The sequence below is a fragment of the Crassostrea angulata genome, unplaced genomic scaffold, assembly GCF_025612915.1.
Source record: "Crassostrea angulata isolate pt1a10 unplaced genomic scaffold, ASM2561291v2 HiC_scaffold_113, whole genome shotgun sequence".
In the NCBI taxonomy this organism is placed as follows: domain Eukaryota; kingdom Metazoa; phylum Mollusca; class Bivalvia; order Ostreida; family Ostreidae; genus Magallana; species Magallana angulata.
The window spans coordinates 132817-160185 of record NW_026441668.1 but is presented as its reverse complement, the minus strand read 5'-3'; the positions used below and the strand labels follow the sequence as shown (position 1 = coordinate 160185).

General features: G+C 32.6%; 1 protein-coding gene and 1 pseudogene across 1 annotated transcript; both read left to right on the top strand.

Moving 5' to 3' along the window:
- The first annotated feature begins 13013 nt into the window (after window positions 1–13013).
- Window positions 13014–23644, top strand: LOC128169276 (uncharacterized). The gene is made up of 4 exons (XM_052835437.1): window positions 13014–13166; window positions 19617–20232; window positions 20319–20366; window positions 22521–23644. Exons 2-4 carry the CDS (start codon window positions 19650–19652, stop codon window positions 23642–23644), a joined length of 1755 nt encoding a protein of 584 aa, XP_052691397.1. The 5' UTR covers window positions 13014–13166; window positions 19617–19649.
- A 1371-nt stretch (window positions 23645–25015) lies between these two features.
- LOC128169277 (putative ankyrin repeat protein RBE_0220) lies at window positions 25016–25821 on the top strand (annotated as a pseudogene).
- Window positions 25822–27369: the final 1548 nt, after the last annotated feature.

Below are 27369 nucleotides of genomic sequence, written 5' to 3'. Positions count from 1 at the left end.
TGTAGAACAAAATATGTTTGTATTTGCAAGACCTTTCATTTGATATCAAGAAAAAGGGGCTGGCCCCTCAAATTAGGGGCCAAGAGGGCTCTTATGTCTTCTTACAATAACTCTTTACTGAACAATAATTTGTTATTAAATATAGAAGCAAAAATGTTGTTTGTACATCTGTTCATCTAAACAGTACCATACCTAAGTCATAAATTATGTAATTAGGGGTTTCAAGGGGCCATAATTCAATATTTTGATCGTTAATATCTGAAAAAGGATAAATATTTTGAAAAGCAATGTAGAACAAAAGTGGTTAAAAATAATGTTTTTAACAATATGATACCAAACACTTTGTTGTTAGTGGCCCCGGTAAGTGGTTAAAGGGTCGGCCCCTAAAATACAGTTGTTTAGATATCTCGAAAACGGTTGACAATTCATGAACACTTCTAGAACAAAATATGTTTATATTAGCGAGACCTTTTATTTGATATCAAGAAAAAGGGGCTGTCCCTTCAAATTAAGGGCCTGAAGGGCTACTAAGTCTTTTTATAATAACTCTTTTCTGATCAAGAATTTGATATAAATCATAAAGCAACAAAGGAGCTTTTATTAAGCTTAATTTAAACTGAAATCTGTTTTAAAATCGGACGATGCATTACAGAGATATTGGGATTTAAAAATTGAGTTTTCCGGAAATTTTGATTCCATGTTCTTGGTTAAGGAAATAGTGTTGTGTTCAAAGATAAATTAACTCGTACCTAAAATGATTCGGAAATTGTTAATTCGTACTTAAACACAATCGATTTTTTTTTGTTAAGTCGTTCTTGAAATCGGAAAGGTTTTTGTTAAGTCGTACTTAAAATAATTCGTATTTTGTTAAGTCGTACCAGGACTAATTCGATTTTTTTCATCTTTGTATTTTAGTTTTTCTTGCAATTGGTATAAGAGCTCTGCTTCTTTCAGGAACTTACAGCTTTACTTCCAACATGAAAGGAAGACCTACTCGTTGCTTTGCAACGAGCTTTGCTCTAGTTATTATTATACTTGTTCTTTTTTTTCTGACTCCTTCTCGGCTTTATAACTCAAAAAGTTTCCAACCGATTTTAATGAAATTTTCAGAGATAATGTGAAACTAATAACCCTCAAAGATGTTAAAGTTTTCTTTACAACTTCACTTCCGTTTTGACGTAACGTCATTTTTAAAATTTTCAAAAAGTCATTTTGTCCCGGACTTTTCTCAAAAATTCTTTAAGATAGAGGCTTGAAATTTTGAATGGTTATGATTTGATCGATTTACCTCTGTAATAAGGCTCGAAATGAAAATCTGTCACTTCCGGTGCAAACCGGAAGTGAAACAAATTTTTCGAAAAAATGAATTTTCTGATCAAATCAAAAATAAATATGTGTTTTATAGAGCTTATCAAGCTGAATCTAACACTGAACGCCGTTTTAAAATCGGACGATGCATTACAGAGATATCGGGGTTTAAAAATTGATTTTTCCGGAAATTTTGATTCCGCGTCCTTGGTTTAAAAAATAGCGTAATAATCAAAGTAAAGTTAACTCGTACCAAAAAAAGTCGTACTTAAAATCATTCGGATTTTGTTAAGTCGTACCAGGAATAATTCGATTTTTTCATCTTTTTATTTTAGTTACTCTTGTTATTGGTTCAAGAGCTCTGTTTCATACAGGAACTTCCAGCTTTACTTCCGACATTAACGGAAGACCCACTCGTTGCTTTGCAACGAGCTTTGCTCTAGTTATTATTATTATTCTTTTTCTTTTCTTCTGACTCCTTTTTTGCTTCATAACTCAAAAAGTTTTTAACCGATTTTGATGAAATTTTCAGAGATGTTTGCAAGTTGGCGTCCCTCAAAAACGTTAAAGTTTTATAAAGAACGTCACCTCCGTTTTGACGTGACGTCATTTTTAAAAATTTCAAAAAGTCATTTTGTCCCGGACTTTTCTCAAAAACGCTTTAAGAAAGAGGCTTGAAAATTTCAATGGTGATGATTTGGTCGATTTACCTCTGTAATAAGGCTGGAAATCAAAATCTGTCACTTCCGGTCGAAACCGGAAGTGAAACAAATTTTTCGAAAAAATGAATTTTCTCATCAAATGAAAAATGAATATGTGTTTTGTAGAACTTAATTAGCTGAATCAAACACTGAAAGCTGTTTTAAAATCGGACGATGCATTACAGAGATATCGGGGTTTAAAAATTGATTTTTCCGGAAATTTTGATTCCGCGTCCTTGGTTTAAAAAATAGCGTAATGTTCAAAGTAATATTAACTCGTACCAAAAATAATTGTTAAGTCGTACTTGAACAATTCGGATTTTTTTTGTAAAGTTGTTCTTGAAATCGGAAAGGTGTTTGTTAAGTCGTACTTAAAATCATTCGTATTTTGTTAAGTCGTACCAGGAATAATTCGTTTTTTTTATCTTTTCATTTTAGTTACTCTTGTTATTGGTTTAAGAGCTCTGCTTCTTACAGGAACTTCCAGCTTTACTTCCGACATTAACGGAAGACCCACTCGTTGCTTTGCAACGAGCTTTGCTCTAGTTATTTTTCTTTTTTTTTTCTTACAAATTTTGTCCGCGCGAGTTCTCGGAAATGGCTTAGCCGATTTTCGTGAAACTTTTAGATCTCTTGGATATTGATCTGAACCTTATTTGAAATTTTTTTATATTGATGACGTCATTACCGTTTCCGATATTTTAACGTAATAGTGATTTTTGGAGGCATAGTTTGTCCATGCAACTACTCCTAAACTATAAAAGATATTGAATTCAAATTTTCAGGAATTGTAGACAGAAGATTGTAGATGTGTATGATGTCAATCAAATTTGTCTGATTAAAAAGGCGTCGAAGCTCGCCTGGACCTGAAAATTGAGTTTAAAAAAACATTGTAATTTTCCAAGGTTTTCTGTGTTTATCTCTTTTCTGAAAAATATTTTGTTAAAGCATGTATTGCAAAAAAAGTTAATATTTACAGGACCTTTCATTTGAAACCATGAAAAAAGGGGCTGACACCTCAAAAAAGGGGTCCAAAGGGCTCTAAAGTCTTTAATCTGTATTTCTTTACTGAGGGATATTTTGTGAAATGTTATAGAAGAAAATATGTCAATCTCACAGTTATGTATCTAAGCAATGCAATGGTTTTATCATGTGTTACGTAATTAAGGTTTTTTAGGGGCCAAAAGTCCAGAATTCTGATTACCCATATCTCAGAAAGGAGAAATGAAATGAAATACGGAAGAAAAGTTGTTCAAAAAGATGTTTTCAACAATATGCAACCTTCACAATTTCGTTAAACGGCTCTTTAAGGAGATTAGGGATCGGCCCCTAAAATGTTCTTTCCTTTATATCTCAAAAACGGTGACGAATTTCTAAACACTTGTTGACAAAATATGTTCAGAATTAAATGACTTCTGATTTGTTTTCAAGAAAAAAGGGGCTAGGCCATTAAATAAGGGGATATAATGATTTTAAGGTCTTTTATATATAGCTGTTTACTGGGTGCTATTTTGTCAACGGCTATTAAAGATAAATTAGGTATAATATGTTTTTATATCCAGTCCATATAATGATTTTCTCTTGCGTTACCTAATTAGGGTTTTATAGGGGCCAGAGGTAACCAAGTTTAATCTTTTATATCTTTTTTCAATATTATGTTTTGTTGTCGAAAATCAAAGTCGATGATGTCATATTTCTTAAAAAAACGGACGGAAGACCTCCTCGTTGCTCGCAACGAGATCGTGTCTAGTTTGTTTTTATTGTTGATATTATCCATTTTCTTGTAATCATCATATTTTTTTTCCTCATTTACTCTCATCTTATTTTTCATATTAAAACCATTAAATTTATATGTATACACTGTTTTAACAATTTTAAACACATTAAAAGATGTTCTGCCAAAGAAATGTTATTTACTTTATTTTATACTGTCTAGATTTTCAGCGTGTAATATACATTAACGACTAGAATGATTGGGCAGCCAGCATTGTGACTGACAACACAGTAATATATTTGGGTAATAATTTACATGAACCCCATTCCCCGCCGTATCGCACTTTAACGTTTATACCGTTGCCCCGACATCGCGCATTTAGACGCAAATACCTTTTACCCGCAATAACGCACTTTAACGCACTTTTCGTTGTTTACTGTTACGGCTCCGATAACACGCAATTTATTGATTTATTTATCAAAATATTATGATGGTTTAATAGTAAAAGATTAATGTAATAGAGTTATGTTATTAAATTTAGAAATCTTTTGCAAATAATATTTTATTAATTTTTGAAATGTCATAGTTGCCTAATTAGTTTGAAAACATCGCGCGACAAAAGTTTTGATGACGGCGAGTGAAGTTGATTATTTTATCGTTAGCAATGGTAAAGGAGTATTCTTACAGCTCCCTTAAAACAGCTGGTTTCTCAAATGGCGTCTGCTTTAGTAACTCTTGGAATTTCTTTAATTAAATTTTACACCCCTTCCCATTTACAACTTATGACAAATGAGAAAAAGATTCCTGAGTTGCTTCTCGATAAAAATGGATCAAGAATATCAGAATACCGACAATGAAAAAAAATCTTCAAAACAATATTGAAATCTTTGATATTGTGACATTTTTAATGATAAACTATATTCTCAGTAAATCTTTTATTCATAATATGTATTAAATTAGGATGCCATGTGAAGGATCTAGGCTCACTTTATTTTGATCCTTTCATAATAAGTGATCTTAGGTCTTCGTTGTTATCTTCAATAACATCACTAGATGTCCGACAGGACAATAGCTGAAGGGTGAAGAAGAACATGAACACCTTGGAGGATTATCTTTCAGGTGTTCGATATAAAGGTCTAGATTAAATCTTTAAAATAGTATTTTGACGTTTTAATACTAATTGTTAGACTATAATTAATCACCTAATTGTCTACGGACTTTTCCGTTTTTTCCCGATTACGACAAAGAGCACACCGGGGGTTTGACCGGTCAGCAGAGGATGTTCGCTCCTTCATTGCAACTCATCCTACCTCTATCTTTTTGGAGGTCTGTGTTGCTCTGCTTTGAATTTGTATTTCGTTTTATGGATTTTTGAAATTGTTCACGGTTTGTTATTGTCATATTTTCATTGTAAAATAAAGTAAAACTTTAAAATCGTCTTCATAAAAACCAATCAGCCAGGAAAGCTGAAACTTAAGTGGAAGCATCCTCAGGTAGTGTAGATTCAACGTTGTGAAAATAATGGCCCACAGGGTAGGGTGGGACCACAATGGGGGGTCAAGTTAATATATAGGAATATATAGAGTAAATCTTAAAAATCTTCTTCTCAAAATCCAATCAGCAAGGATTGACTTTCACAGTAAAATCATCCTATTACAGTAAGAACTTGATTATAAAGATAAGAATATCCAAGGGAAAGTGAAGTTTTTTTTACAGGATCTACATATATTTTACTACATTATCCAGATATTTTGCATTATTATTCCATTAAGCTGATTTTATCATACCTATTGTTGCTCAGGTGAGCGATGTGACCCATGGGTCTCCTGTTGTTTATTGTGATAAACAATGTGTCACAAGATGGAGGATTCCCATACCACCTTAAGTTGTCTGTCCCTAGGCTTTATAACTAGCTGCCTTATATTAATTTTAGTTTCCTTCAAATTGATTTGAACTATCTTATTGAAATGTGTCCTCTCTCTTTTGTGGTCCTCAGGTGGCCATTACTTGGCGCCCATGAAAGGGTTCAAAGTTAAGAGTAACAGATTGGAAAAATGTTTAAAAGTTTTCCTCAGAAGGACGACAATGTGTTTGTTACATGTGTATAAATACGCTGTATCCTAATATAGCTTACATTCTAAATTAACCAAGAACACTATGTCAGTACGATAGAGGGGCTCACTTCAAAAATATTGATGTATCCATAAAAATTAATGAATGTGAGTTTCCTCTCAAGAAATTCAATGCACAGTCCGTGAAATTACAACACAAGCATCCTTACATTTAGTTACGAGGGTCAATCAAAAAATACGAAGACAATGCGGCTGTCTATCATATATTTTTCATGAAAATCATACTTAACAGATTAATCTATGCACCAACACTTATGTTATTGATATGCGAAGGTTTAGTCCATTTGATAAAAGGGTATTTTTGTTACCCCTTTTTAAAAACAACATGTTTTGTCACCACGGCGCACGGTAACGTTCAAAACATGACGTCAAAATTAAACACGCACAGTTTATAGATATACCCCATCTTTATATCACGCTTAGTCTCTTGTGCCTTCCTTTTACAATTTGAAATGGCACTGAACCACTTAACATCTTATTTGCACACATTTGCTCGAGAATCATAAGTTAGTTCTTCAATGTTTTCATTTTCTTACTGTGTATCTCTTAGTTTGCAGTAAGGATAACCCTGAACGTCGGTTGACGTTACTTCTTTTATGACCAAATATTTACAGATATTCTACTCTCTTTTGGACTGTTTTATATTGAAAATACAATGACCACCACCCACCACAAAATTTATTACAGGTAAACACAAACTTGCAAATAATTGTTGACTTATTTTTGCACCACTGAGCATTTTCACAGCTTGTATCGGCTTTTTCCTGAGTTAAATCCATTTTACTTGTACTTCTCGTTGCGCCGTGACGTCAGGCGACGTCGATGTTTTTAGTCAATTCTAAAGAGGACTATCTGACTTTAGTTGCTAATATCTGTTCGACAAAAAAATATATCCCGTCATTATTTGGTACATAGAATACCATGACTATACTTAATTTGAAGTTTTAATATAATTTGGTTTTAAGCCAAATTAATAGAGATAATACTTTCAACATTATATGGTTTTTTGTTGGCATAACACAAATTTTGACCATGCGCCGTGACCTCATTTTTGCAGAATAAAATTATAAATAATTCTTAGAAATAGAGAAATATATTAAAGGGTACCTGCAGCCCAGCCGATGTGAAACATATGTTAAAGAGTTTGTTTACTAAAATGTAATGCAAAAAACCGCATCGAAATCGGTGCAAAAATAACGGAGTTACGCCTCTTCAAAGTGGCTATTTTTACCTGCTTTGGGAAATCTAATCAAAAGAAAACAGAATTAGGCGATAACGAGGCTTCAGCGGAAGTGACGTCACGAGGTCAACAGAAGGGAAATTTCCTTACAAAGCTATACAAATTAAATTCGATTTTTCAGCCAAAATGATTGATATAGGTCTGATGTTTTGACGTATCTTGTTATTTTAAGTATTGTAGATCTAGAAATTTGTATCCGTTATTATTTTATTACAATCAGATTTCTTTTTAAAGGATTTTTAAAATTTGTTATTCTCGTCGCCTTTTTACCGATGAATACGATATCTTAAAACGCTTACATGGGCAGATTTATGTTCATTATTCATTTTTTGATTACATAATATCCTTTCACACTCGAGTGATCTGAGACAATGACACAGGTAAACAGGTAAACTAACGAAGCCACTGCTCCAGACACACGTGTATCTGGGGTATGTATACACAAGGTACACGAGTCTGGTGAACAAAGAGAGGGTTTCACACCTCTAGACTGGTTAATTGATTTGTGTATAATTAGCTTCTCAATTGTAAAAAGATAAAACAGAAAAACAAATTGGACTGTGTAAAATCAAGCATCCGTCAGCTAAAACATGTGTATAGTCCGTCAATTAGTGATTAAAGAATGATGCGTGATGCTATTAAAGAGTAAAACTAATGTCCCTGGCCTACATTGTTACTTATCTAATCACTCAAATAATGACCAAATTTACAATTCAGCAAATGAAACCTTTTCAAAAGGTTATGTGATAAGTTATGTGATCAAGTTATTATTTCTGAAGTAATTACGTTGGTCTTTATAATTTCTTATTTAATAAAGTGCAACTTTCTTTCGAGCGCTATGGTCAGCAATTAACCGCTTCAAATAACCCCGTATAGCTTAAATTGTAATACTGACAGCGAATCATTATGAAATCTGAATAAACTGGAACATTTTGACAAAGGATGTAAATAAATTTAAAATTCCATTAGAATACGAGACAGACTTAATCATGCAGCCATCTTGGACTTTCGCCTTAATCCGTTTATAATCCCGAGTTTATTTGTTAAAGAATACTATTTTGATTGTTATTGGTCCGATATCAATATTATTGAATAATCGGGCGACATCATTTGTAATTTTATGCCTTATACGAGGAATAGACCCCTAGTTACCTTTTACGAAATATCTTTATGTATTATCAATATTATTAATCAGTTAATGATGTCACTGAGAAATCATTCGAAAGAATGACAATATTAGCAACATATGTTTCTTATAACAATAATGCTTTGATTAATTGTCATTTTGCTACATATGGTGTGCATTTATATGTAAAATGTGTTACACATTTGACGAACTCCAAGAAGCAAACAATTGTCCGAATTCGGCATTTTTGTTCGATAAAGACGGGTTTAAACTAAAACAACAGTATAATAAGTCATCAAGGGTTGATATGGAAATAAAACAACAGAAAAAAATGTTCATATATCGATAAAACAATGCAAGAAAACGAACAGTTTTCATACGATATTCCTGTTTCTCATACAGCGGCGTTGACCCCGTGACGTCACAGTTCATCTCGCGCCAAATCGGCTTGATTCAAAACTCGTTCAGGTGTGAAATAGGGTTTTCCCAAAATATCTCGAAAACTACTTATGCGATCGCTGTAAAATTTTCAGGATGATGTTTTTTCACATAGATCTCCATTATATCAAAAATTGACCGGCACTGCAGGTACCCTTTAACTTTCTTTCTTGCAAATTGTCTGAAAGTATTGCTAAATTATTTCTACCAAATTTCGTAATGATATGACGTTAAGTAATATAGCTATGACAAAAGTCTTCGTATTTTTTGATTGACCCTCGTAAAAGCAATTACTCCCTTTTTAATAGGCTCTAAACTTGGTATGCCAAGCCTTTCATATTTCTTATTTTATGTGCAAATCGAGATGTTATTAAAGGTATAAAACAATTTAGACAATTAAAACTGTTACACAGATTCATCAATAGATTAATTGGAACATGTTGTTTAGTTTGTACTTTCTATTCGGTACAACTAAAAAAGGAGAACTAAATGAAAACTGAGAAAAGGTACAGCTAAAGGTTTTTTCTTTTTTCAATTTGACAAATTTAACTCTTTATAAGTCAAATTTCATTGAATATCACAGAATCAGAAGTATCACATTAATCATTATTCAAGTAACTTATCATAATTTACATTGATGCTTATGGTACTATTATGGTGCATCCATGAACAGCTAGGAGTATTTGCTTGCTCTGCACGGAAGCTGCCGTTGCTGTAATTTGGGATTCAAAATCGCTGAATATATCACCTACGTTAATTCTCTGTAATTCAGCAATTGTGGAACTGTTGTCCTTTAAAAATGGTTCTAGAGAATATTCGTTAGTGTCCTTAGGGGGAGGTTATGCCAGCGGTGAAGTAGCTGAAAAAGCTGGTATATTTTTCACCAAATCATTTTTAAGGTTTTGGCCCATTGCTTGTCACATTGCTATCTTCTCATCCATGTCCGTTTTTTGATGCTCCGTGAACGGCTAAACTGAACGACTGTACTGGCTTATACCCTGTACTGACGTGTGCCTTGTTACTGTCATAATCTGGATCTGGGGTGAGCTAAACATGCATTAGGTAAGAATTGTGGTACATGTCAAATGGTTAGAGTAAGTGAGTGGCAGGCCAATAGTTTCACTGAAGTAGGACATAAATTTTATTAATTTTTTCCACCGAGTCTTGAAATGCAGTACCAAGAGATGTCCTCATCTGTGAATTCCTCATCGAGTCTTTGCCGTTAACTTTCACATTAGGGATTCGGTTTGTATTTTTCAAAAGAGTCCTCTGGACAAAATAGGGATCGAGGAAATTCGGGCATCACACCAGATGTTGGCTCTGTCTTTAACTCCGTGGTTTTTCCCCCAATTCATCACTAGAACGAAGCAAAGAATTTTAGCAGCACTTTTTTGTATTTTATGTCGTAGGATATTGCCAAACTCGTCTTTCATTATATTCTTGGAAATGTTACACTTTTGCCTTTTGTTGTAACCACTGATAGATGAAATGCCGGACAAGCTATGTAAATGTTTATTTGCTTACCATATAACACTCTCTGTAGAGACAAACTATCCATGCTTGTATTATCCTGATTATATCCTAACTGACACTCATCTAAATGATGGGTATTAGTATTTAAATAAGTCTTTTTCCGACGATTTGTCTCCCAACATTGATCTTTTCTATTAAACATGCTTGTGACGTCATTGATGATAACGGTATGTAATACAGACAAATCGATGATATATTTAGCTAGAAGATGTTCTAATGACATTTTATGCCTTAAGTTTTTATAATTTGGACCAGAGATAAAAGGAAAATTGGAATGTTTCTTAAGTAAAACATAGCATCATGCTGCTTATTGTGACGTCATATTAATCACAGGAATTTTTACTCAATCGGTCGCTTATCAAACACGTTTTATTTTTATCAAAATAAAATCAAATCAAATTTGTTGAGTATGAAACGTATTGGCAAACTATTTGTAATTTGTTATAAAATGTGTTTATAATAGCTGCAAGGAAACTGTAAGCAAATTATGACAAAAGAAATTATAACTCTACTATTATGTATCCACTTGCATATATGTATGATTTTTTGATAGCTAGTGTTTCCCTCCTCTTCACTCCTTTCACCCCCTCCCCCATTTAACTAATAGTACTCAAACTTCCATGGTTAAAGAGCTAAAAAAAGAAAATATTTGACATTGTTTGTGCATCTTTATGTCTTTTTGTCGGTGTATACACTTGTCTGTACAGGTGCATGTTTATCTACGGTATGTGACCGTGTTTATATACAAGTGTATCTATCTTAATTGAAGTGAATATGTGATGTGTATGCAATGTAAGCTAATTTTATGAAAAGATGTGAATTAACATGAAAGTTTGAATCATAAAAAAAAATTTAAAACTGAATTGAAAGTTTATTCAATAGTATTATATGATATAATATAATGAATTAAAATTAATTAATATGCTTTAAGATATCAATGCAATGGTATGAGATTTCAATGCTATACTTCGAAATTTACATAATATGATATGTTATGTTATGAAGTATGTTGTATGTTGATATATGCTTGAATTAAATGGACTCTCTAGAATGTAAAAATAAGTTCGATTAAAAACAGCAATAGTTTTCTTTTCAGTCAATCTGTCAAACTATTCATGTGCCAGAGGTCTTGTCTACTCTTAATTTCTTCTCTGTTAATATTTTGTATGCCTAAGAAATGAGATAAAGAGGATTTCATGAGCGCTGTCAGAACAGATTTAACTGCAGAGTGATGATTTGAACATTCGAAAAATGGCTGCAAGTCAAGTAGTTGATTGGACATATCAGACTTTAATTTCAGATTTTTTTTGAAAAGTCATTCTAGTGCCTTAGTTTTGAGTGTTTCGGATTTCATTTTTTTTAAAATTAAGATCTTCAGAGTTTTCATTCGATATGCCTGGTGCAACCACTAGTGAAGTAAAACCAGCGTTGAAATAAATTATTTAATAGTGGTTAGGGATGTATTTTATTTTAAGGGGCACTTTGCAACCACTATTGAAAAACAACCACAATTGAAATAATTATTTCAATGGTCCTAGTTAATAAATAATATTATCATTCAGTGTATATTTCCCCTTATGTTTGGATTTGGAAATATGCGACTTTCAATTTCCTGTGAATGCACGTTGCGTATTTATACGCATTAAGCACAAATATATACGTCATCACGCATTTTGAGTATATTTATTATTGTGAGATTGAATTCAACGTTCAAACTATGTATCAAGTGAAAAATAAAGGTTAAAAATAAACATTTATCTAAACTTTATAACCCTTATCTATGTGTTGAGGTGAGGTGGGAAGAGAGTACTTAAACACTTTGTTATAATGGTATTTTGTTATTTTTACTCGCAGTTCTTGCATCCTTCCTAAACAGTTGCAGGAGATTCTGCGAGTAGTTTTTGCTATTGTAAATATATAAGAAATATGACTGCCTCGACAAAACTTGGGGTAGTCCCATAAACCTTTGTACCTAATTAAAACAATCATATACCGATTAAAAAACGTAAATAGAGTCATTCCTGTGCGTCCGATCTCCGTTATGCTGAACTAAAATGAAGACTAACTTTGAAATGTGCATCTGTTGTAAAAGCGTTTGTTTTTCAAGCTTCAAAATTAGAATTTTTTAGATTCGTCTGCAAGAATTACAATCGCATGTTTTTTTCTTATTAAAGCGCACAAATTAAAATCATACATGTTAGTCTGCAAGAATTACAATCGCATGTTCTTCCTTGTTTAAAGCGTCCAAGTTGAAATCTTTAGATTCGTCTGCAAGAATTACAATCGCATATGTTTTTTTATTAAAGTGTCCAAATTAAAATCTTTTAGATTCGTCTGCACGAATTACAATCGCATATCTTTTCTTATTAAAGTGTCCAAATTAAAATCTTTTAGATTCGTCTAAACGTAACGTACCCGGCTCTTTAAAATATTTCAGGTTCGTCTGCACGAATTACAGTTGCATGTTCTTCCTTGTTTAAAGCGTTTGTTTTTCAAACGCGCAAAAAGAATGTTGCAGATTCACTCGCTGCAAGATTATAATTGTTAAATTTGAACCAGAGGTATTGTTCCTGCCAAAAATAATTATAAAGTTTCTCTGGCTACGATTATCAGAATGTTGACTCCGAATAAGATCAAATTTTTTGCTGTATGACATTTTTAATATATTGAACCAGGACACAATAATGATTTGATGATCAAAATTTTTTTACAAAGTTAAAATCAAATTTATTCAGGAAAGGGAAGTGTTTGGTTGAATTATTATTTTTGTCAACTACAAAGGAAACACAAAAATAATGTGAGGGTGTCCTGTGGCTTTCCATAGTATTGATAAGTTCGGCATTTAAAATGAAGATGCCAATCTAAATTGGAAATAGTTGAGCAATGAAACTGAAAATGTTACAAAGCAGAACAAACTAACGGACAATATTATGAAATAGATTGATTTCTGTTAGCATCATTCATTGGAAATACAGTAAGTAATTAGTAATTATGCAACAGTTCTTTAGTTATGTATTTAAAGAGGTATATAAATAACAGTAATGTTTACTACAGAAACACTCTATTTTTGGGTGCCATTTTGCTTCCAACCTTCGACTTGCGATCCCTATACATGATATTTTAATAATTTTAAGAAAAACAAATTGATAAATGCATTGAAGTAGCAACTGTATATCAAAACTTTGAGCAAGGTTTATTTGATAGTATTTTTTAAGCAGTCAATTATTTACGCCTGAGGTGCTGATAGCTATAGGAATAAATTTAATTGAAACAATACAAGCTATCACAGACTTCAAAAGGTCAATTACCAACCCAAGTCAGTCAGCAGGGGATAAAATCACTGTCATTTTATTTATTATTTATAATGAATCAATAATCGAAAACTTTTATAAACCACAAAATAGATGTCCTCACGTAAGACAACAATTTAAAAATGCATTGCATCTATAAATGATAACAGAGGGATCAAACAACAACAGTTTTAATCTACAATTAACTTATGCTTGATAAAATGTGTTTTTTCGATTGAGAATCTGAAGACTGATTATTCAGGACATTTTACCGGACTTAAATGAGTGTCAACGGCAAAATCTTCAAAATAAATCTAAAAAAGGCAACCGACTTATAAGCAATACCTATAGGCGAGTATATACGGTACTTAGTAATTTCTGCAACAGAACTGCAGTATTGTGAGGGTACCTTACGGCTTTCCATAGTATTGATTAGTTCGGCATTTAAAACGAAAATGTCTAACTAACTGGATAATAATTGAGCAATGTTAATTATGTTACAAAGCAGAACAAACTAACGGATAATAGTGTGAAATAGATTGATTTCTTTAACCATCATTGAAAATACAGTAAGTAATTAGTAATTTCTTTAACAGTTCTGAGATATTTTGAGGGTACCCTACGACTTTCCATAGTAATGTCGAGTTTGGCATTTAAAACGAAAATGCCTATCTGATTCGATAATAGTTAAGAATAAAAAAATTAAAAAAGTTACCCAGTAGAACAAACTAACAGATATTTACATAAAATAGGTTGATTTCAACATCATTGGAAAAACAGTAAATGATTAGTAATTTCTGCAACAGTTCTTCAATTATATATTTAAAGATTTGTTTATTATAAAAAAAATGAAAAAGAATATGCTTTTTAGGTAACATTTTGCGTCTGATTGTATTCGGATTTGTTTGTATTGTTAGAATTAACTAATTTGGAATGTCAATAAACGTCATTTGTGAATATTCTTAAAGGCCGGGGTCGACCTACATTTTCTGCCACCTGGTAGACAATTAAGCACATAAGGGAAAAAGGGCGGAGTTAACTACATCACTGTCAGTGTTGCTGATAAGACCGGACTCTGCATGCAGAGAGCCTGAGTCAGCAGTGTTTATAAACATACGGGGAAACCCACACATCTCTTTACATCAATGTGTTTATGTGATTAATAAGTAGGTGTAATTTTTTACAACTGTTATCTAGCAGTAAAATTTGAAAACAATTATTTGTACTGAACTGAAAAGAATGTATCGACTATATAGTCAATTTTGCAGTATATCCCAGTCACTAAAAAAAATAAAGCAATCAGATAATACTTTATGTATTTGGATTTCTTCTTTTTCTTAATACAGATTTAATATATCTATTCCAAATATTTTTCCTAAATTGATAAGTACATTTCTTGTAATTTTTCTTTCCTTTTAAACTCCGCGGCATTCTATGGTTTGGTTTCCAAACTGACGTATATTCCCTATCAACATTCTCATTCCAGTGACAAACTGCTAAATTAGCCCTTGCATTATACTGTTCATCAGAAAATGAAATTCTTTTGTCCTGGTATACATTCACAACATTAGTAAAGCTTTCAACATAATATGTATCACGACACAATCTGTAATCTTGAGGATTTTTGAATATAACTGAATTCTTAATAACTCCTAATAAAAGTTTTTCGGCTTGTGGATTTGTTAAAACTTTCCGTGAACTTTCATAATTTGGATCCTTTCTACATCTTGATGTTGAGTGGCATGATCCATGATCGTTTTTATAATGTTGTACAATATTTAGCAATAGGGACTGAAGTTTTTGGGGGTTCTCCTCACAGTTCCTGATAGCCCAGTGAAAATTGGTGGCCACAGGTTCTACTTTGTCGTCTAGCTGGTTTGACCAAGTTTTACCCTCCATATACGCTGGCCCACATGATATTTTTTTCAAGGCTGCTTTTACAAATTTCACTGCATGCCAGGTGTCATTCTGACTTTCGGAATCACATTCTTCCCTAATAAATTTATTGATTGACAAGTTTCGATCATGGGCATGAACACCTGCTGTTACATTTTGGTTCTGTAGATGTTGATAGATTTTTTCAGTTCCAAATCTTTCATGCCTCTGTGTCACAGAATCATCAGATTTGGTGACATGTTCACAAGACAGAACTTTGTGGGTCTTTTCTCCAATGGCCACAACACTAGTGTCCTTTGCATTCTTCCTCCAACGATGCCTGGCATCTGTCATTATATCAACTGTGCCTAGTTCTTCATTCTCATAGGAAGCAACTTCTTCAAGGACTGAGGTATAAACCGAGTCTTCATATTCCTCCTGTATATGCATTTTAACTTTTTTAAAGAATGCATGTCTCTTTTGTTTGGATATCTTTCCGATGCCAGCGCCATCTACAAATCTGACATAATGGGATGGTAACATACCACCGCAGGAGAATGAATGGTTAACTCTGGTGTTTACCAAATATTCCTTATTTGGTAAATAAGGAGAAGAGGACCATAAAAAAGTGTGATCACAAGATCCGTCATCAGAGAGTTTTGTAGAAATGACATGTCCTTTCTCAATGATTTTCTTAATTTTTAGGTGTTCTTCACAGTATCCTCTGTGATGCTCAGTCACTTCCCTAAGTCTCTGTAGAGATTGCTCTGCGCATAAAAACACTTTCTGATTTGTATCCCTTTTGGAGTGTACTTTTACGTAAGTAGTAGGTGCCGGTAGCTTCTCTTGAACACTCTCTTGTCCATCAGCAGCTTTATCAAACCAAAGTTTGAATAAATGTTCAATAACCTGAAGATTCCCCACAGGTTTGTTATATCTGGTGGTTAATTCACTCCTGATCTTTTGTAAATTTTCCAAAACAGAATGTTTTTCATCATCATTTCCTGCGAATTCAATGCGGAAATTTGGATTTCTTTTTCTCTTTTTTGCTGGACTTGCCATATTCAATGAAAACTGAGTGCTATTTAGCAATTAGGAAAATAGGTAACTTTTGTTTAAGGATTGGTTTGTTCCATATTACATTGTGTGAAGCCAAAGGGCTGGGTCGTACCTTTATGTACTGCAGTATTGTTTACCATAAACTAACTTTGTATTCTTTTATCAAAAGAGACAAATTTTAGTCTTTTCACCAGTTTGTTTTGTAGTTTTAATTTTCACATGTCAAAATTAATTGCACACATTTTTGTATACACCCCTTTAATGAAAATGGCTCAATCAGACACCTAATCCTCTCACCATTTAGCATTTCCCCGCCAAATTCCTGATCTTTCATCTGTAGGTGACATAATCAAGCTTAGAGCAGTTATAGGGGAAGGGGGGGGGGGGGGTTCTGGGGGAGATGAAGAATAAACCAATCTTTGTTTTAAAACTTGATAGAAGACAGGGGTTGATTATATATAAAAATATTTTGGATAGATATTGTAGATACATAAGTAGTTTATTTATTTGCGTGTAAGTTTTGTATATTACTAGTAAAATATGTCATAAAAATAAATATCATACCCCTTATGAACCCCCGAAAATGGTCTAAATTTCTAGCATCAGGCCGGAGTAAAAATGGAGGGAGCTGAGGAGAGATCTATTTTAGCAATTCAAGTCACTGAAACTCAAAGAGAAACAATTCGTCATCTTTTTAATCATAATGATTGGGATTTCCAAGAGGTACCAATAGAAGAGAGCACTGACCAGAGTAATCTGTCGAATAATGATCAGGAAACTGAGGAATTCATCATTTATCAAAATCAGGAAGCAGAGGAGTGCCAGTATTGTCTGAGTCGCCCTTGTATAACCTCTGAGACAAACAGACAAATGTGGGGGATTGAGGAACCAGAAACGCCAAACAGAAGTAATACCCATCGAAGAAAGGATAAATATAAACGATTCTGGACAATGCTTTTTCATAGAAATGTTTGGGCAGATTCAAGATATAAGGAGCGAAAAAGAAGATTTCTGCAGCATGACCCCCGTAGACGAAACCATGCATACCATAGGAGAGATATTATGCCTAAATGTGTAGTCGATTTAGTGAGACATTGGCTTCCAAATCTGAAAGACCAACCTTACATGGGTCACATGTGGGAATAATCGTACACTCATTTTCGTTATAATATTTTTTAAGTGCTTTATTTATCATTCTCATCAATTAAAATGCTTATTTGCAACTGGAGTTGTAGTTATGGATTTATAATTCAAACATCAAGGTATGCTGATTTAATTGAACAAAAATATAAACATTAAATAATATCAGGGTGATATCATAATCAGAGATAAAAAAGAAAACCATTCTTCACCCTAAGTTGTGATACAAAACAAGGGTTTAATTTATTCATTTAGCAATAAAAGCAAAGGAAAGAGACATGAAAACAGTGTTTATAAGCTCCTCTGAGCACATGGCCACAGCCACTTCCTGTGTAAACAAAACATTGGTTATCTCCGCCCACAATGTCAATCACTGAGGAGAAATTCAAAATTCTGGACAGCTTCCGAACTTTATTGATCAAATACACATTTGATAATTTTTTTTCAACCATTATAAGATTGAGACTTTATTCTTAAACAAGGTAACTACTTCCAAGCCAAAAATGAAAATTTATTATATACAGGAAAAGCCTATTTTTTCAAATTTGCTTCTCAAATCTGAAAGCTGCATAGAAAATTGAATTTCCCCAACATTTTTCGATTGGCTGCTTTTTATACCTGGGCCCCGGCCTTTAAACAAATGTTATCTCTTATTCGTAATGCAACCTGACGTGAACTAAATTATTTCGTTAACTTGTATAGATATAAACTTTACCCCACCTAATTAAACAAAAGGCCAATTAGCCGCATCGCTCACCTGATTAAAATCGGCCATACCCTTAACCTACGCATCGTCGAAAACTCATATATACATACTAGTATTTGCTGTTTCAGTGCTTGTTAGGCCAACTCTTAAGGATCGAGATGCTTGAATACTTATAATATTGCAAATGTTAAAACCACGAATTTCTAATTAAGAATAAATAAACACTTTGCCCACATATTCCCACCTTGATTTTTGAATCTCTCTTAAAGGCGGATCATGTACAAATTCTAAACTGTATTCCTATATACTGTAATTATCTCATTGAGGTCACAGTCCAAGTAATTTTAGAATAAAAAAAATCAATCCTATCTCTTTCAATGGCTTGATGCCTTGCAATTACCTTAACGGAACAGATTGAGACTGACATGGCGTTTGGCTCTGACAATTTCACATTCAGATTCAATTTTGACTTTAGTATTCAGAAAATTTGTCGGTTTTATGAGATCACCTGAGTCACTCAGGTGACCAAATGCAATTGGTCTGCGTCCGTCGTCGTGTGTCGTGCGTTAACAATTTTACATTTTTAACTTTCCTTTTAAACACCACAATGCCAATTGTTAGCATTTTTGGTGTGAAGCATGGATTACATGATCTCATTATATAACTCCTTTCCCATCCCGCAATACCCACATCAAAAAAGTCTGACAAATACATATTTTTGATACATGTACTTTAAATAAAAACTGGTATATTAGCTTTTTGCTTCAATACAATACAAAGTATAGCCTTTTAGTTCCCCATAAGTAATTTAAATGTTGAATTCTAGTGATTTTTATCATAACTTGTGAACCCTTTTTTCTGACTCCCTGGTGATAAAGATTTAAACATACTTGAATTAACTTATATCAGGAAGATCAAATGTTGATATTGCATAATATTTGGTCTTCATAAGATTTTTGTATCCTATTTCCACCTTCTCCAAATTAAATTTCCCTTTGAAGTAATCTGACTTTTCAATGCAACAAACCTGAAATCTTAATTATGTTATACGGGCTAAGTGTTTCTGGAAAAGAAGATAAAATGTGAAAATGTGAAAAGCTTATGACGACGACAATGATTACATTGATGTCGATGATATACAAAACAAATGTTTATCAGAAAAGTCACTTTAACGTTTTGCTAATTGTTTTACTGATTCAACATTTGTTAAAATAATCATATGACTGTTATACAATATAGAGATGTTAAATTTTAACTCAAACAGTTTAATATAAAAAGGATAGAGAATTATATGCTTGTAATATCATCATTAAAAGTTTTTAAAAGAAACAATATTTTTTAATTTCATTTTTAGAATCCCTTGGATTGTACTATTTAATGACGAAAGATGTCAAATTCAAAGTTTAAATTAACTGGAGAAAACACAAACCTGGCTCGTGTGGCTCAGCTGATATTGGGTCCAAGCACAAACGTACTACGTGTTGTTCTTAGGAAGGAAATTTCTCCGTCCAATTTGGAAACGAAAGTCAGAGCGTATATTGCTAAAACAAAGAAACCACTGATCAACCAACACCAAGAGACACTCATCTACAGTAAAGATTACTTAAAATTCGATGTTACGTTACTGTACTTTTTATTACGGAATATGTGCTCGATCCAACCGCATTCAAACAAATGGGGAAACAATCCACATCCCGGAGATAGAAGTGTGTCAGGAAACATCGAACGGATTCGTCTGATAAGAAATGAATATGGACATAATTCGGAAAGATCTATCTCCGATATAGACTTTAAGATAAAATACCAAGATATTAAGGGCATTGTTCGAGAGTTGGAGAACTACTTAGGTAGTTCTACTAAATACCAGGAGGAAGTAAAGGAACTGAAAACGCGTACCATGGATCCTACACAAAGCGAAAAAAATATCAAAGAGCTTCTTGACCTCCATGAAAAAATCAAAGATATTTCAGGTATTTTTATTTGCGCTGTTAAAAAGCAAGAAAGATGTTTGTTGAAACATAAAAAAATGTGTTTCACACATAATTTTATTTTACAGGGGATGTCGAGGAAATGAAGAAGATAGCTCTTCCTTGGAATTTAAAAGGTAAAACTATCTCAAAAATGGCCAATAATAAGTTGAATTTGATTGAATTTAATTGAAATTTAAATTAAAAATAAGGACAATATAATAAAGATTTTAAATTATATATAACCAGCTTCATGAAAAACACATTATAAACAAAACCCGAAATACAGCAATAGGATAGATACGAGGTTCATGTTAGATACAATACAACCTACACAATGAGAAGGTACAATGAGATGGTTAGTTGATAAAATAAAGGGATTGATATCCTCATTGTGGCATGCAATTAATATGCTTCAATACATATAATGTTCTTATATACTGTGGGTCTGCTATAAAATGTGCGCTTATTATGGTGTAATGTTCCAACCCCGTTTAAAAACACCTGACACCATAATCACTCCTGCACACATTTTTTTAAAGTATGCCTAATTTCTAAGAGGTAGTAACAATGATAGCATTAAAACAGAACAGTAAGGTAGTGTGCATCCCCCACAGATAGAATTTCTAAGATTAAAAGATTATGAATATAAAATTTTATCATTGTCACTAACACTCCTTTCTGATGAATAAGATACTGCACATGGCGGTGTGTTTTAGCTGGTAAGATGGCGCAAGGACATGCAATCCACAGACAAACGTAAAATGTAAGAGTTAAATGGTTTATATGTAACCCGGGGTATTTGGGTCGATCTTAAGTCCGTTGTAGATATAAAGTTGAGATGTATTCAGTTTACTTCTTTATTTGATGTAATAAATTACAAAATAGGTATAAATAAAACCCTGCAATGAAATAAATGCGAGTTAGGAAAAATAACTCTTACAAGCATGTAGTTTTGACAAAATATGAAAATATTCCTCTTTACAAACTAGACTCAAAAATATTTGTGTCTATATTTAAACTATCTGCTTATTAATTAAATAAACAATAGTAGTCACATCTGTATAAATAGAACTGTACGTTATCTTGTCAAACTTATTTCACATGAGTTTATAATTAAATTGTAGAAATATTAATCAGTTTCATAATACTACTAATACTATGATATTTATTTATATATAACTATACATGAACTAAGCTTAAACCATGTTTAAGCAATGCTTACCTCACATGAGTTGTAAAGGTTGATTAGGAAAAATATTCAGGATGTAAAAATAATACTGTAGTTGATAATCTAAATTCAAGAAAATAAAATTCACTTACAATGCTTTGTACTCATTGATCAGACTAAATTTTACTATTAAACAAACTTTCTGATATTTAGTCATTTCATTTCTAAGCCAATTATATAATATCTTAGATATCTTTATAAATAATCTCACAATAAAACTGTATTTAAATATAAGGTAGTATAAAAAAAACTGTAAATTAACTGACCTGATAAAGAATGTAAATTTCAAGTAGACACAAGTAGACTTCCAAATAGGAACTGGTTTAACAAGAAATTTCCCACTAAAATTGTCACATGACCAATAAAGTAACAGCTGACCAATTTTATCTAATAGAAATACAGGAAGACAGGAAAAAGGTTATTCCTTCTAAATATAGATTTTGCATTGTCAGAGTTAAAAATAACAAATGATAGGATTCTTACATTAAGGTTAGATAACGGTATCAAATATTTTTGTTAAATATTGCATTGACTAAATAATAATAATATAAAAATAATACACTGTACCAATATTCAAATATTTTCATGCTAGAAAAAAATTTTGAACATAATCACCAAAATTATGCAATAATACATATAATATAATAAACATATTTAATTCATGAAATTTCGCTCTAACACATTCAATCGTTACACAGGTCCTAAACAAAGATTTATTTAAGCAAAAAATCGGCAAAACTATACTGAAAAAATCTAGAGTATAATCACAGTTTAAATCAAATTTACAAATTAAAAAATAACCCACAATCTCACGTTCTTCCAGTTTAAAGATCATTTATTAATTAAATAAGTAAAATCCTGAATGCAATCACAACCCAATCATCATCTTGGTGCTATTGATTTCACAATTGCTGGTTATTGACATCAATGTTTTGATTTATTTCTGTCAATGTTGATATGTTATAATTACTAAACGCTGAGAGTAAATACTGCAGTAAACTACTGAATTCAGAAACATTTGTTTGTTTTTAACAGCTTATATTTGATTTATTTTTCTCAGTTATATATGAAAAGGACGTCCTTAAATGGAAAGAAGATGACAGTTTTTTTGTTGAAACTCACAACTTCCAAGCGATGCTAGACAAAGTTAGACAACAGTCGTTCGTGACGTTTGTTGGTGTCCCAGGTTCAGGAAAAACGGCTACAGCTCGTCATATCGCCCTTCTACTGCAAGAGAAAGATGGGTATGAAATATTACCAACCAAAGACATAAATTACATTGAAACGTATTGTGACCCTCGCAGTCCACAAGTGTTTGTTATTGATGATGTCCTAGGTGTGTTTGGGTTTGACATGAAGGAACTTGAGAAGCTCACAATGTATAAAGATAGATTAAATAAACCTACAATGCCAGAAACCAAGGTTCTTATGACATGCCGGGAGGTAGTTTTTAAGCATGAAGCTTTCTCGGGATCAATTTTGTCAAATAAAAAACACGTAGTTCAGTTACACAGTGAAGAGAATGCTTTAAATGATCAAGATGAATATGATTTAATTGCAAAATACAACTTAGATAAAGATTTGTTATCATCAGATACTTTGTCAAAATTATCGAAAAGTTTTCCATATCTATGCAAACTGTTTTCACGAAAGGAAGAGTTAGGACACTATGGGCCAGAGTTTTTTATTCCACCAGTTCCATGCATATTGGAACTTCTGGACAACATGAAAATAAGAAACAAGATTCATTATGCTTCATTAGTTTTATTAATGACCAATCAAAATGCATTGTCAGAAAAAGATTTAAACAACGAAAACACGACGTATTTTGGTCAAATAAAGTTCAAGGTTTTAAAGAGATGCAAAGTCGACCCTATAACCTGTAGTTTTTACTTTATTGATGCGTTGACTGAAATGGAAGGGACTTACACCGAGCAACGTCAAAGGGGGTTTACATTAATTCACGATTCAATGCTTGAAATAGTCGCTTATCATTTTGGTCGTCACTTTCCAGAACTACTTTTGCAATATATGGATAGTGATTACATTGCTAATTATATCTTACCAGCCAAATACAAATGTAGGAAACGTAAAAGAGAAGAAGACGTATTAGAACAAACTGTCGATGCGAAAGAGACAGTGATACAGTTGCCGGCGAAGAATATGTTCATGATTTATGTATAAAACTACAAGAGAGTACGATTTACTTGCTGATCGTTTATTTGAATATATACATAAAGGCGAGTAGATTAATGTTTCTGAAAACGAAGCGTTAAAGCATCCGTTGGTGCTTCAGAAGTTTTTGGATGTGATGAAGAGTAAGCCTTATTCAGAGTTGTTCACCGTATTTCTGTCAAAGTTAAAAGAAGAAGTTAAACTAGGAAAACAAGCTAAAACGAGATTGGTCTGTAGCAAGTGCTATAATCTGCTCATGAAACCAAAATTGATTGACTTTAACATGTGTGTTTGTGCCATTGACTGGGTTATATTCTATAGACACAATCAAATTTTACACTTTATCATAGATCAGATAAAAAAATACACAAACACGGTCAATGACCTATTTCGAACTCTTTTCAACATTCGATCGGAAGACTTTTGTACTCCAGAGCAAGGTACAGATTGTAATAAAAGAAATGGATCAGATATCAATGAAAACAGTGCAGGGAGATGTGATGTGTCAGAAGATAAATCATGGTCTGATTTGTGCTCTGAAAACAGCGATGATTTTATTGGTACCGAGCACGTCTTTATTGAGGAGCCCCGCCTACTTAAAATTCGTGTTTATAGGGGTGATCTGACTTTCCAAATTTTTCTTTCATATCGGGGTTAAAGATGTCCTTTAGTCTGAATCATGGTAGTGTATAGAGGACTACTATAATGATGATGATGATGATGATGATGTTGATGATGTGGTAATTGGAATATTACCGATCAACCAATTGTTGTTGCAAGTGAAACTGGACACTTAAATATATTCTTCTTGAGCTGTTAAACCTTGGTGCAGATGCAAATGACGACAGCTAATGTTTTTTGTGATAAATCACTCGTTGCTGCATGTACAAAAGAACGTTTAAATGTAGTTCTTAAATTGTAAAGACATGGGGCAGATATCAATATCACAGTTTCTGATAATTCTCCTCTTATTGCTGCATTTGCAAAAGGACAAGTTAATGATTGTTGTCCACTTATTACAGCTTATGAACGTTGACATTTAGAAATAATTCTTGAATTGTTAAAACATGGGGCAGATGTCAATCTCACAGTTATAATTAACCACTTATTTCTGCATGTTCAGAGGGGCAACTTGATAGAGTACTTCAATTGTTAAAACATGGAGCAGATGTCAATAATACAGTTTCTGATAATTCACCACTTATTGCTGCATGTTCAGAGGGACATCTTGATATAGTACTTCAATTGTTAAAACATGGAGCAGATGTAAATATAGAAGTTTATTTTTAATCACCCCTTACAGCTGCGTGTTCGATAAATTTCATTTTAAAGGCAAACAATCTGTTAGGACAAGGTGAAGGTGCCATTACCAGATATCTGATGGATGAATTTAAATATGTTGCATGCTCTAAAGTCCAGTTAGATATGATACACGAACTTTTAAAATATAAAGCAGGTGTCAATATTAAAAAATGTCGAACTTCACCTCTTATTGCTGCTTGTTCAAATAGATATATAAATATATCTACTGTACGAAAATTGTTTATACATGGAGCAAATGTCAATCTGACCGTTTCACCGCTGCCTGTCGGTCCCCACTCATCGCTGCATGTAAAGAAGGGCGTGTTGATGTAGTACTTGAATTGTTAAAACATGGAGCTGATGTCAATATCACAGGATTTCCATATTCCCCACTTACTGCTGCGTGTGCAAATGAGTCTAAGAATCTAGATATCATAACCGAACTGTTAAAACATGGAGCTGATGTCAACCGCAATGTTTCTGATATATTACCACTTGTTATTGCATGTACAGAATGAAATTTAAATATGGTTCGGGGGCTGTTAAAACATGGAACAGAAGTCAACGCTAGGGTTATTAATAATTCTCCACTTCTTGAAGCAAGTTTAAAAGGACATCTAAATATAGTCCATGAACTGTTAAAACACGGGGCAGATGCCAATATAACAGTTTCTGATAATTCACCACTCATTGATGCGTGTTTATTTGGGTACTTCAATGTGATAAATGAACTCTTTAAACATGGAGCAGATGTCAATTCACAGGAAAAATGTCCACATGTGTGCAACATGTGTTTAACATATATTTTACATATAAATTTTACACGTGTAAAACACATAAAAAGAGCACACATATATAAACTGTTTAATTTCACAGATGTTTAACATGTGTTTAATATGTGTCAAACATGTGTGAAATTAAACATAGCATATTTTACATGTGTAAAACACATATTCTATATGTGTAATGTATGTGTTGCATTTTATATATGGAATTTATATATAAATTTTTGCTAGCAATTTTCAATAATAAAGGTACATCTTTACTTAAGATTTCATTTAAAATATATTAAGTACAGTGTGCTTCATATTGCAAACTATTCCTTGATATCAATGTTTAGATCATCAGTATACTATTGCAGATGCACACCAGGCATATATATAAAAAAAACATCACTAATTTGTTCTCAGGAGTTAATTCTTCATTGTCATGTAACAACTTATTTCTCTCTTCCTTGTTCTTGTAAATAAAAAGAAAAATTACACATACTTAATTATGTATTGATTTTTTTTCATATTTAACACCATTAGTTATAATTTTCCATGTCTCTGTTTTACAGTATACATGTACACTTGTTACACTCTTCAATGATATTACGTCACAGGATGAATGACCATCTTTAAGTCCTCCTTAAAGATAGCTTAAAGGTGTTTAAAGGTAGCTTAAAGACGATCTTTAAGCCACCTTTAAGCCACCTTTAAGCTATATGTATTGCTTAAAGGTGGCTTAAAGAAAGCGTAAAGATGGCTTAAAGGCAGCTTAAAGACTATCTTTAAGCCACCTTTAAGCCACCTTTAAGGACAACTTATAGGTCTTTAATGTCCAAACTTCTTTAAGCCACCTTTAAGCTACCTTTATGCCACCTTTAAGCCATTAAAAAAAAATTAATTCAATATTGTGCTTAATTTCCAACAAAATGTATTAACTTTATGAAAGAAAAGGTATTAAAACGGTTTTTGGTCTAGAAAGAAAAATGAAAAAAAAAACACATAAAAAAAAACGGCCACGGCGAGAATTGAACCCGGGACCCTTGGTTTACTAGCATCACCACACATCCTCTGCGCCGCGGCATCTTACATATATACGAGCGTTTTTATATCCTATATATCAGTGGATATTGAATCACTGTATTGAATGTGTTTACTTGAAAAGATTTTGACAAATCATTCAGTTTGTATCAATCAATTATATCTAATTTATAAATTACATGCATGCATGTATTTAGAATGAAATACGGAACTTGGTCTTCAGTGAACAAAAATATATTATACCTAAATGGAAACCGTTAGGTTCACTAAAGTAGGCTTTCTTACATGTAGTTAATAAATTTAAACCCAGTAGATATACGTTCATCTTATTTATAGCTATAAAAATGTAAGAAAGAAAATGAAATCATTTCTTTTATTAAATGCATTGATACTATTAGGGTATTTGTTTAATTTCCCGCAATTTCCCGATTTTCATGATCGCGGCGCCGTTCCAATATGTTTAAATATTTACACGTAATTGTATGTACATGATTTATAAACTATCAATTCTAAAACAAACAAAATTACCAATTACCGGTGACGTATTTACTGCATGTGGCAATTGCAAATGACTTGTACATACAATTGTATGATGTGCCAGGCCGGGTATATTTGACATATTTA